The sequence below is a fragment of the Nestor notabilis genome, unplaced genomic scaffold, assembly GCF_000696875.1.
Source record: "Nestor notabilis isolate BGI_N333 unplaced genomic scaffold, ASM69687v1 scaffold5029, whole genome shotgun sequence".
NCBI lineage: Eukaryota > Metazoa > Chordata > Aves > Psittaciformes > Psittacidae > Nestor > Nestor notabilis.
In genome coordinates, this window is record NW_009943998.1 from 29,979 (window position 1) to 43,137 (window position 13,159).

Genomic DNA, 13,159 nt, shown 5'->3' on the forward strand with positions numbered 1-13,159 from the left:
CCTTCTTGGGTAAAAGGAGAAGGCGCAAATGCTGGGATCAAGAAAATGGTCATAACGAAAGAGGGACCCCAGCTCTGTGTTACAAAGAGCAGCTCGGGTCATAACGATTTTAGCTTGGTTTGTATTAATATTTGTGAATAACAATATTTGGATATATTTTGAAACTTCCTGTGGCTGTTAATAGTGTTTCAGTCTATTCTGTGTCAAGTACCAGAAGATCCTGTGCTTTTCCAGGACTGTCAGGATAATAAGAGCGCGGGTTATAAAGACTTGCAACTTGCACAACTTGAGTTCCTTGTGTTTTAGAAATCTTGAAATGTTGATGTATGGAACTTCATTTTCAAATATATTCATACCTCAAATACATCATCTAAAGCCAGGTCAGTTTTATTTCTAAAACCTGCAGGGCTCTTTTCTCCAAACTCCTGTGAGTTTGTGCCGTTCGCTGACGAAGCAGAGCAGCAGCTCGGAGCTCCTGCGTTCCCAGCTCCTGCCAGTAAGAGGTGTATTGGCTTTTTTCTCTCACTTTCCTTCCTTTCCAGATTCAACTTTCTTATATAGTGCTCTCTTTTCAGACCGTACCTGCCGTATCCAAGCCGTGTCCCAGTGCTTCTTTAGCTCTTCCTCTTCATTCTCACCTCCATCCTGGTGTGAATCCCAGTGGCTGCGGTGTGGAATGTTGCTTTTCTTCCATAAGCTGCAGAGGTCTAAATACATCCGTGTGCCACTCCACTGCTGGCATACTGTAAACACCTTTTTTGACCAACTTGCAGCTGCCACTAAGGTTCTGAATTGTGATACCTATTGAAACAATCATGACTTTCCTTTCTTGCTGTTTGTGTGACTGTAAAAATGGCAGAGCTCTTAGGATGACACTCTCTGTGCTTGCTTCACTCTTGAGAGCTCTTCCAACTAACACTGTAGATAACTCTTCTGCTTTCAAAAAGACAACTCGAGGTTGCCATCCCTGTGCTTATCAAGGCTGGGTAGATCTTTACACTCTGGATCAGAAGCTGTGGTTGCTCAGTGCATTTGTGGCTCTCAAGGAGGTGCTGTTTTCCCTGGGTATTTCTGTAAGTGGTGACTGTAACTTGTAGTGGTGCCTGACAGCCAGGAAGTAAACGAACAGCTTGGGAGTGCTCCCAATAAATGTATTTTGTAAAGCTAATTAATTCAGATAGGGCTGTTGGTATTGAAATTCTTCTGGCAGTGCTAGTGCTGCGATGAAAATACCCTGAGGAAAAGGGAGAGTGGATGAGAAGAGGCAACACACTGGTGAGGGGCTTTGTGTCCTGGTCTCCACAAGTGCAGCTGCTTGTACTGGAGGTGCAGCCAGCAGCTAAGGACTGAGAAGGTGTTGCAGGCTAAGAGCAACCTGGTGCATCTTTTTTGGCATGGAACAATCTTCTAAGAAAGCCAAAGGAATGAAGAAAGACTTGACTTAGACCTGTCACAACTAAATAAACAAACAGTCTTGTCCATCATCCTACTCCTCCTTTTTCCTCTTGTTCTTACAACAACCACCCTACAGAGGTTTTATGGACTGCACAGGATGCTTATTGCACCACAGAAATAGGGGGGGTTTATTGATTAAACTAAAAAAGTCCAAGAAACGTGAATTTGGAGGCAAAGGGTAATGTGCAGTTTGTATATATCTAAAATACAATTTTACTGGGACCATCTAATAACACGGCCTGGAATAGCTGCAAAGCTTCACAGAAGGTGGTAGGTAAGATACAGGCTTCCTCAAAGCATCATCGTGTTCTGAGCATAAAGTAATTAGTATAGACATGTTGTGCCTGCAGCCCATAAACCGAGTAGCATGTCATGCAGCCTCCAAAGTCATTCCCAATTAAAACTTTCAGCAAGCTTAAGAGATAAACCTGCTAAATGTTGTTGTTCCGGAGAGTTAGTGTGAAAACGGGCTTGATGACTGAGCATTAATTGAAATTGGTGTTTTGTGTTCAGCCGGGGGGGGGGAGGAGCGGGGAACTGCATGATCTTTAAGGTCCTTTCCAACCCAAAACCTTCTGTGATTCTGTGATCTCGTGGTTTAAGGTTTCCTTTAAAGCATATTCTAATGGAGTTAAGTATTCTAATATTTCTGTATTTTAAGTTACTCTGGGATGCTCAGGCCTTGCACAGCCTGTAGTATTGTGTAAGCCCTGACGCCTGCACTTGCTGAAGCTTTTGCTCTTTGCTCATATAACCTTTTTTCCCCATCTCCTTACTTTGTTTTGCACGTCAAGGTGCCTGTGGGGCTGCTCAGGGGTTTGCAGTGCAGTGGGAGGTGCTGCTCCAAGGGCTCCCAATGGTTCCGTGCTGTGTCACTGCATCCCCAGTGAGGTTTCTCCCCAGCCCAGTGTGTCAGATGGTGCTCGATCTGAGAAATTAAGACCTCCGTGCAGATGCACAGAAACCCAAGTTATTCCCATGGGGATTTTGGTGTTGATGACACTCACAGACCACGACTGCAATGCGAGACGGGTGGATTCTGCCCTCTCCGTCGGCAGTGCTATATAGGTTTCCCCTCTTTGTTACTTCCCAGCCAATGACAAGGAATTTAAGTGTAAAATTGCGTTTTTAGAGTATTTAAATTGTGGTTTAATAATACTAATGGCTGCTCCAAGCCATCCATAATGCACCTGTGTAGTGCATTCATTAGTAACTGGATTTTGTCTTGGATCTGAACAGCAGCTACACTGCAGTAGGTTTCCACTGGAGCCACTGTTTGTTCAAGAGGTAATTTTGAGGAGAGGAAAAACAAAATGCTTTTCAAATGAAGGGTAAGCCCTGACTTGTGACAAATACCCAACAAACAACACGTCCATTTCTTACGCGCCTTGCCTCTTCAGGCCAAGCTGCGTGCTTGCATGCAAGATGCGTTGTGCATTGGAGAAATCCATCCAGGCTGCGGGATGCGCAGGGTCACTGCGGTTCTCTTTGCAGTGGCTAAGAGTACAGTTTGTCTTCATGCTCCTAAAAGCAGCCTGACAGGCAGGTTGAGAGACAAGTATATTCATAAAAACAAAGTATCTGCGACGAATTGCAACCCATTTGTTTGTTATTCTGATAAACTGGTGTATCAGTGTCCCAGCCTGGACCCAGATGTGGTACAGGACCGAGTATCACTGCAGATAGCTCTGTCGACATTTTATCACCATCAGATAACTGCGTGTGTCACTGATACCAACTTTGTGGTTCTGTAGCTCCTGGAAAACACAGAACAGCTCTTCAAGTGCCTGACATCTCGTCATCGAAGGCTTTGATGCGTGAAATGTCTGAAAATACTGTTTCAGGATGTGGTAGAATATTGTAGATTTGAAGATGTCTGCTAATTAGTGTTCAAACAAATAATAAGGCATGCTGTCTCAGTCTCCATCTGTTTGTAGGCTGGAAGCTCTTCAGGACAGGCTGTGTGTTTACCTTGAAAGCGGGTACTGTATTTTCAGTATTGCAGAATGAGAAACCATCATCAGTAATGAAATAACTTCACATATTGAAAACGGAGAAAGTCTCGAGTTAAATTTGAGAGCTGTTCCTTCCATTTGTCAGTCTTGAAATTCCAGATGTATTTCAGCACCAGATACTCGGGTTTCTTAACTGGGGATGAAGCAATTCTGAACGTTTCTCTTTAGCAAGCTGTGTTTATGTACAGCCTCTTTAAAGAACTACTTTATTGTGTTCAAGGTACGTTATGGTGGAGGCTTTTCTAAATAGCTTGCTTAGTTTTAATCAGTTTTGATCCATCTCCATGTCAGTAAAATCAAGTGTGTGCTCAGGTGCTTATATGCTTATATCTTCAAAATACGAAGGTTTTGGAGCTGGGGTCTGCAGTCACAGGGGTTTTTCCCTATATTAGCAAATGATGCAGTGGAAGAGGGACAGATGAAGTGGGTGAGATGTCTGGTGCTGAGAGCAGTGTTATTTGCAGCTCTGGGCTTTGACGTTTCAGCAGCTCTCATCTGCTCCTGTGGCCTGAATGCCCATTAGTGGTTGGTATGTGATGCCATGCCAGTTTGACTTACATTCCTGTCTCACATGATGCAATTGCTTAAGCATTTTTAATTAGGAATAGCAGTGAATCAGGAGGAAAACAAGGTTTCTTGCAAATGAGGCATCCATAAATCAAGGATAAACAAAGCTGCCTTTGGTATGTGGAGGACATTTTTTTCCTATGACAGTGTTTCAAGCCAGGGAGTGAGTGTCTGAAAATTAATGATGCAGATGTAATAGATGAATATTAAGTGACAGGAGCTTACAATAAAATTATAAATAAGAAAAGTGTCACGTTGTTCATAGTACTGACTTCTCTGGGCTTCCGGCAGTGGGAAGCTATAGAATAATGATGTTAATTTTAAGACCTTATTAAAATATGTGATTAAATATACAGATTGAGCAACAATTTAATTGTTGGGTTGTTTAAAATCTTAATGGTTATACCTTTGGTAGTATGTCCTTTGACATTGTTTTTACTGTATTGTAAATAGAGCTTAATTTACGTAAGTTTCATGTTCCCTCATGCTTTCACTATTTGTATTAGTTGAAATCCTTAATGGGATTATTTTTCCTACTCTCTGTTTGGAAGCACCAGAGTGCAAGGATGTTTTCTTTTGAATCTCTCCACATATGACATCAAGAGGACTTGGTGTTTAGGGATGCATTTACAGTTGGAGAAGCTGCTGTGATGGTTTGTAAGCAGAGGTGCTGATGGCCAGCTGAAATGGGCTTGTTGGGTTGGACCTGTCCAGGGAGCAAACCTGGCACCACGAATTGACTTCCATGGTCATGGTCTTATGGGAGTGTGGTGGTCTGCTGAAGAGCTGGGGTGGTAAGACTGAGGAGTGACAGCTTCTGCAGGCGACACCGTGTGTTCGTGGTGCTACAGTAGAGGATGTGGCACAGGCCATCCCTGGCAGTGCTCAAGGCCAGGTTGGACACAGGGGCTTGGAGCAACCTGCTCTAGTGGAAGGTGTCCCTGCCCGTGGGGAGGGGGTTAGAACTGGGTGAGCTTTGAGGTCCCTTCCGCTTCAAACCATTCTGTGGTTCTGTGAAGCTTCAGATTATTCCAGCAGTGCAGTTACTGGTGTAATCCAGTTAGGATAAAGTACTACAGTTAACAGGAGCACGGCAGTTTAAACTCTCAAGTTCTGATTGTGCTAATGGTCTACTGGAAAACCTGTAAGTGACATGATTGCCATGGAGTCACAAACAGCAACTGAGATTTTCTCACCCCATGCTACAGCAGGCCAGAGCAGCACAAGTTTCACACAGAAACTGGCATTTTCACACATCTACAGTGAGCAACTCGGAGCTAACATTTTCATTCCTACTTTCATGTTTTTCCACACAGCATGTGATGCAGGCATGAGAGTCTTGTGTATCTGCAATACACCAGAAAGAATGGCCAAACTACTCCCACTAGTACAACAAAGTTAATTTAGTTCAGCAATGTCACTTTTCATTTAAGCTCTAACTTTGAGGTGAAATGAAATTCCACTTTATGATTTCTCCAGCAAAACCAAAGTGAAGATAACTTTGCTAAGGTATCATTTGCAACTGCGAAAACCCCTCAAACTGTTCTAATTCTCTTCCATACAATAGAACACTAAAGACAGTAGATTTATTCCGGCCCCCCCCAAAAAAAAAACCCCAAAATTCTAAAGGAATTATGTAAAACTGGAAGTCTCAGGTTTTGCAGCATTTCATAACAGAAATAATCATTGTTTTATCACAAAGTAGGTGACTGATTGCTGTATCCCCAGTAGTTAGGAAAGAGCTACGATTTCCTGCTGGAGGTCATTCAAGCACAGTATTTTTCTCATATAACAACAATTTATCAAACTAGTGGAGGTTGAGGGAGGGCTGCTTTCTTTTGGTTTGTTTTACATAAACACATCCCTGGAATTCAGCTACTGTCAAGCTCCCTCCTGCTTGTGTTGCAACACTTGCTGATGGTAATGGCAGTAAACAGGAATGTGCCAGGAAAAGCACACCGGCTGCTTGTAGCAAAGGTCAGGCTCTTGGCACTCTCATTTCTGGTCCATCAAGCACTTTGCAACAGCCAAACGCTCAGAAAAGGATTAGGTTCCAAAGAGAAAACCCACCCTTCTATGGCTAAAGAATAAACTACTCATATTTACAAGTCAATAGGTCAAGTTTAATTATTTCCTGGTGCGCATCATGGGATGTTTTATCGATTCTACCACAACAGAGCCTCCCTGAAAAGAGGAGGTGTCATGTGGGTTTTCCTCAGCCATAGGCACCGCTGCGCTTTAAAACCACCACGTTTTAACATTCTTCTTCATTAACATTCCCAATGTCTTTTAGAAAGTTGGGGTTTAATTTCTTAATGACATATTCCGTATTTTTCTCTAGAATACGCCCAAACCTAAACCAAAGAAGAGCACTCTGAAAAGTACATCCTGGCCTTGAACACTGCCAGGGATGGGGCAGCCACAGCTTCTCTGGGCACCCTGTGCCAGCGCCTCAGCACCCTCACAGGGAAGAGCTTCTGCCCCAGAGCTCATCTCAGTCTCCCCTCTGGCAGGTTAAAGCCATTCCCCTTGTCCTGTCCCTACATCCCTTGTCCAAAGCCCCTCTCCAGGTTTCCTGTAGCCCCTTCAGGCACTGGGAGCTGCTCTAAGGTCTCCCCAGGCCCTTCTTCACTTGCACAACTTCACAGTTCAGTTGCTTAAGTTCCTTTCCCAAATATGCACGTACCCTACAGAAGCTGTTTTATGCGCCCCTATCATGTAGGTTTTAAATCCTGAGTCTTCTCACTGTTTCCTACAGAGTGGTTGTGTTTCAGTGGATATTTGCTGTCGAGAGGACCACGTGTGTAGCTCAAACGTTTTGTGTGCTGAAGTTTCAGATGTACTTTCCAAACAGAACCTTAGTGAAAACAGATGGAGCTGACCCACTTTTTGAGGATTTGGCTCCACACTTGTCTCAACCTCCTTCTAATTCACACATTAATCTCTGCTTTGAGTTAACTGATTATGCAGTTACTTCACCTGCTAATACGTGTTAAAACATGATTGCTGCTGACAGCCTGAATTTGTAACACAGCAGCTACAACTGCTGAACTGCTAATCCAGCCACGATGCTGTTAATCAAGGAGGTTTTCTTTCTTTGGCATCTGTATGGGATCACTATTGCTCAGTGAGTGGGGTGGGTCGAGCACACCTATCTCCAGCTAACAGCTCTGGAGTGAAGGCAGACTTACTTCCTATGAGAAGCCAGGTATTTCCCATTCCAGGTGCTGCTGCAGTCACAAATGAGGTGCTTTAAGAGATTATTGGGCTGTAACACCCCCCCAGCAGTGTGTTTTTTACTGGTGGTTCCAGCACTGTCAGATTTACTTCAATAATACCATGTCCAGAGTAGATTCCTTTAAAGTCACCTCTGGTCTTGGGCGTCTTGAAGGTTGATCCGTGTAGTTGATCAGCTGAAGCCCATCACATTGCTTTTAGCCTCTTTCCTTAGTCACTGTGTTAACTCTGCCTGTCACATTTTGTTGCATTTGTGGTTTTTTCATGTTTCTTAAACAGAACCATCACAGTGATAGGTTCCTTGTGATGGCACAAGCAGCAGTGTAAAGGCAGAGGGCACAAGTTAATGCTTTGTTTTGGGGAAGAGGTTCTCTGTCCTCCTGTATGGAAGGATGGAGAGTTGAGGGAGTGCTCATTAACAATGCTGCGTGCAAAGAAGTACTTCAGAGTTCTCAGAATTTATGTATATTTGTTTCTACTAAGCCTGTGTAATGCTTAATTAAAATTTACTAATGTTTTCTTGTCGACGCTGGAACGCATTGTGAGTGGTTTTGAGTATCTGCAAGTAATAATGATTTTACAAAAGAACATTCTTTATATTCAGGCTTTACGTAGCAGGCAAGATGAAAGGTGCTGAGTAAATGAAAAAGGGTATGATAATGGTACTGTCTGGTCACAGTATTTCACACAATAGTTTTTCATCAGTTTTTCTTTGTCCTTTGTTTTTAAGGATATTGCAACATGAATCAGTGCCAAGTATTTTTATTACTGAAAAGGTAAAATAGGCTGTTGATCTCACTCTTTTTCGTTTGCTTTTTTTCCACCCCACTCTAGTTTTGGCAAGCAGTCTGGAGGAAAGCGAGGATGCGAATGTATCATATTGGAGCCTTCAGAAATGATTGTGGTAAGACAGATATGTTTTTTTCAAATGTATTTAAATCTATTGCTGCTTTCAGCAAATTCTTTCTGCGTTATAGCAGAAAGCTTATTGTAAAGTATTCTATAAAATTGCAGCAGAATTGCCTTGATTTCAATTATACCTATGGCTGCTATCGTAACAGCAATAGCTATGTAAATTTAATCTAGATGGGTAAATGATGATGATGATTAGGTCATTCTTTCTGAAATTATGCTTACTTGAGTTTCAAAAGCCTATCAGTTATGGCTGAATTGAGCATTCTGGAGTCAGGCAATGATAGACGTATATCTGGAATATTTTATTTGTACCCACAGCCCCTGTTTCATTGCTTTTTACTGGCTGTGCTGGGTCTGGCAGGGACGGAAAGGCCCTCTTACTCCTAGTCCTTGTAGTTCCACAGAGTGTGAAGGCTTTTAGGTAAGAGGAGTGAGAACAGAAGAGTGCTTAGCCAAGCTTGAAGGATAAGGTTTTCAGCTTAGTTGTCATCAACCTTTTCCATGTCCAGGTTTCCTTCTGCTTCTTCACAACGCTTCCTAATACTACCAAGTTCATATGTGCTTACAGCTTGTATCTCAGCCCTTCCCAGGTTGAGGTACATGTGCTGTCAGCAGCTGGAAGAGTAGGATTGCTGTTCTGTAGTGCAGACTGACCTTGTCCTCTGTGCTGGGTAACACAGGAAGCTCTCCTTCAACCTTCTCCTTACGAGATGTTGCTAATGAAGCTAAAACTGTTGTGAGAAGCCACGAGCCTGTTGAGCAGGCTTAGGTCTCCAGACTGATGGTGTTTCAGCTCCCTTACGTCTACGTACAGTAACGCTAAAACTGGTTCTTGATGGTGTTCCTTGCGCATTGAGTAGGTGAATATTTAGCTTCTGTGAGAACTTTCTCACAGTACACTAACAGCTGTGGATGGCAGGGAATAGCTGGGTATGTTGCTATCCTTTGTGTTGTTCTCACTATGCAGCATCAGCCTGATTCTGCTCATGGCTTTGATGGCATCAGTAACGTGCTCTTTGCTGCAGCAGATGCTTTAAGCTCTGCCAGGTCATGAATTAAGTACAGGTAAGAGTGCAAGAAGCCTGCCTCAGTCCTCTGGAATGAAATAGTTCCTTTGTGTATTCCCAATTATCCAGTCTCTTCTCAAAGCTGTAGTTTTAGGGGAGAGATTTATGCCTTGAGGGGTGCCACAGGACCGCTTGTGCGAGCTTGTGCAGCCGTGTCACTGAACGCCCTGGGGCCTCTGGTTTGCCACTGCTGCCTCCCATTTTTCCCCCCACCCCAGTGGCAGGGGGTTGGAACTAGGTGATCGTTAAGGTCTCCCTTCTAACCCAGACCAGTCTGTGATTCCTCCAAAACCCAAGCAAACCGTGATGCTCCTGCTGCACGTGGTGGCCGCAGTCGGAAGCGCGCATGGGAAGCCTGTGGCTTTCCGCAGAGCGCTGGCTGGTGACTCACTGGTGAGTGTGTTTGCAAGTTTGTGTGAACTACGTTGAATGGGCAAGTACGTGATAATACAGAATTCTTGGGAAATACCTACATCCTCCTTTGGCCTTATCACCGTTGTCATAGTACAGGAAGGTGCAAATAAAAGAGCAGTTTCTGTGCAGTGTTCGTCCCAGAGAGCGACTGCCTTATGAAGATACTTCATTAAGAAACTGAGGAATGTTCTCAGAGGAACACACGGTCTCTGGAGAAGCCAATGATGGCCATGGCAGTGGTGTGAAACGCAGCTGGATGTTCCTGGACGCAAACTCACAGCCTGCACAACTGTCCTCTCTGTTTTAAACATCTGGAGTTTTCTGTAACTGCAGTGAAATGCCGGTGAGGCTGTAGACGCTTGAAGGTATCTTAAATCCTTTTGTGGAACTTACATTTTCTGTTGGAAAATAGGGGAATTAAAAGTGAAAGATGTTTCGTCATTATTTTTGTGCTAATGCTTTACACGTAATTGTAGCTGAAGATACTATTAATTGTCAGTTTTCAAGGTAGGACTTCAAATAGAGTGAGAAAAAAGCATCAGTGTGATAGTGGGCACCTTGCTAATGATCTGCACCAACACAAGGTGTACCTGAGTTTCATTTCCCTGAGTAATTCTTACTAATTGATCTTAATCCTTTTATTTTCTCTTTTTAATTTGCAACATACTAATGAGGTTACTTCATAATGAATATTTATCTTCAAGCAAAAGAATCAGCTACTTTAATGTAGTTAAAGAACCACAGTTCTCTGCTTCTTTTCCCTCCCCTCCTTTCGTTTTCGAATGTAAATCAGTTTTGTAGTAGGAATCCTCTGGGAACTGACCCATTTTAAAGGCCATAAAATGTGGTCAACTTAAGTTAATGAGGATAACAGATAGTGTGTGAACGGGCATTGTAGCTCATATTTTTGGAGGCTGAGCAATCTATTGAATTAATAATAGGTCCATTTATCACTTAAGAAGATGGCCCAGAATTGCAGCGTGTCTCGGTGTACTGAAGTGTCCTCTCCCTTGTTCCTTGGTGCTTCCATTTTCTTCTTCAGATCTAAAAGTAAGATTTCAGAAGAGCAGCAAGGTATTTGGAGGTGGAAAATATTCTGTTGCTGGCAGGGACTGCGGAGTGAAATTGAGGGCAGGCCTGGGATCCTCGGGGAGTTTTACCTGGCAGCAAGTGCTGTGGGTAAAGTTGGCTGCATGGAAGCATTCTGCTGCTGCCAGTGTTAACAAAACAACACTCTTGACTAGAAACCAAACAATTATGACCCTAACCTGGATTTCTTATTACATATAGAGGGGAGATAGAGATGAGCTCTCGGGCAGCAGCTCTTCCCTGGGAGGGTGCTGAGGCGCTGGCACAGGGTGCCCAGAGAAGCTGTGGCTGCCCCATCCCTGGCAGTGTTCAAGGCCAGGTTGGACACAGGGGCTTGGAGCAACCTGCTCTAGTGGAAGGTGTCCCTGCCCGGGGCAGGGGGTCGGGACTGGGTGAGCCTTAAGGTCCCTTCCAACACAAACCCATTTGTGATTCTGTGTAGTTTGAGAGCAACATCATAGCTAACTAAAATCCACATTTTATGCTAGGGGATGTGATATTATGAAGGGCTTCTATATCCAGTGTCTTGCTACTTTTTCTGTTTAAAAGGATTGTTTTACTTCTGTGTCTGCCTGCATGCCTGGTGGTTTTTTACATCCTGGATTTACAGCAACTCTGCTGCTAGATGTCTGCTCATTGTCCCGTGCCTTTGCAAACAGATAGTAAAACTCTAGGGAAAAGCATGGTTGTCCCTTGCTAGGGGAACTTTCTGTTTCTGCTTTCTTTTTTGACAACACTGTGGAGTGAGATTCACTCTTCCTTTTCAACTATTATAGCTTTAGCCTATGTTGAAAATGTATATTTTCCTCTAAGGAATTAAAAATAACCCACCAGGCAAGCCCAGCTGCTCACACCTTCCTCTGACCTCAGACAGAGTTAGCTGTTTGGAACAAGTGCTGTGGAAAGTAGATGTGATCTTGCTTTTGTGATGGTTTAGATGCTTTGGTTACTGTCTTGTTCCTCTCTATTTTTCATTCTTTTAGACGTTTTGCATTTTGAATTTGAGATAATTTACCCAAGTATGTGAAGTGAGGGCTGCATAGGACTACATAGAGCTGCTCCTCCTGTTCCAGCACTGAAGTCTTTAGGATTTCAAGTGAAATTTGTACGTGTGTGGAATTAAAAACCATAAATCATTGAGCACATTAGAAACTCCTTTACAGTAAATGCATCGTAGAGAGCTCCTTGCCTGGCTGCAGCCTATTTGTATGTCTGTGCTGCTTCCTGCTAGGAGATACTTTTCCAAAACATCAGAAGGAAATGGGAAAGGATGAGACTGCTTTTTATAGAAAAGAAAAGGGATTGTAACTAGTGAGATAAAATGGTTTTATGTAGGCTTTTACCGACAAGATAAATTTACCTAATTCTTGATGTATAGTCACAACTAATATTTAACATCAAGATGTGAATCAAGTCCCAGTTATTTATTACAATCTGCTGGAAGCGATTTCAAGTCAGTATGCCATAGGTGAAGTAGCTATTTATAACAAGCTGGAATATTTAAAGTTGTTGAGCTCTGCCTGGTACCAGCAATAAGTTACACTTTTAAAAGTTACACCAATAAAAATAGGATATAATTCAGTGCCTTCACCAGACTGTAAATACTCAAGGAAATGGTAACTTCTGTGTTGAAGATACACTTGAAATGAGCAGCACTGAAGGCATGTTGCATGATGCGTGTGTGTGCAGGAGGGTTTCTGCTGGTGAGTGACATTGTTCAGAGGATACGTGGGGCTTTTTTACTTCAAAAAAAAAAAGAACTGCTTCCTGGAAGGAAGCTGTGGCCTCCGGCTCATTGTAATAACGTAGTTCTGAGACTCGCAGCGGTGGTGCTCCGAAACATCCCGAGCCGCTCGCTCGAGAGCACTTCAACTGCCCTGAACTTATGTTTGTGCCTTCCCCATGAGCTTCCTACGGCTCCATCGGCTCTCGGTGATATGGAAGAACTGGATGTTTAACCAGGAGCCTGAACATGTCTTCCAGGTGGAGAACTCGAAAGACAATGAGGAGAACATCTTGCAAAGAGAAGTCCCGCTCAGGCAGTCCCGCCGGAGGTTTAGGAAGATCAACCAGAGGGGCGAGCGTCAGACCATCACCGACAACGTGGACTCCAGCAGTTACCAGTCGGTGAGTCTGCTCTCCCTTGGCCAGCTGCCTTGGCATCATGTCCCTGCTTGGCTAGCAGCTTGTCTTACGGGGAAAAGCTGGTGAGATGAAATAGTCCACGTTTGGTGGTTTTGGGAACACTTTTCTCTTGTTGGGGAGCCGTAGGGTGCTCTGGATTCAAACGCCAAAGGTGGAAGTTAAGACTCAGCCGCTAGTTAGAAAAGAGGCTTTTTGTTTTTGGAGTTTTCAGTTGAGCGCTAGAAATAAACCTTAATGTATTGGCTGGACAGAGAA

The 13,159-nt window shown here is 43.5% G+C and overlaps 1 protein-coding gene across 1 annotated transcript in view; it reads left to right on the top strand.

Moving 5' to 3' along the window:
- The window catches only part of RAPGEF6 (Rap guanine nucleotide exchange factor (GEF) 6), a gene marked incomplete at both ends in the record, with an annotated part of 77,173 nt that overhangs the window by 4,288 nt on the left and 59,726 nt on the right, over positions 1-13,159 (top strand). The window contains 2 exons of the mRNA XM_010022215.1: positions 8,109-8,178; positions 12,743-12,886. Coding sequence (XP_010020517.1) covers positions 8,109-8,178; positions 12,743-12,886 — 214 coding nt within the window. The remainder of the gene's footprint in view (positions 1-8,108; positions 8,179-12,742; positions 12,887-13,159) is intronic.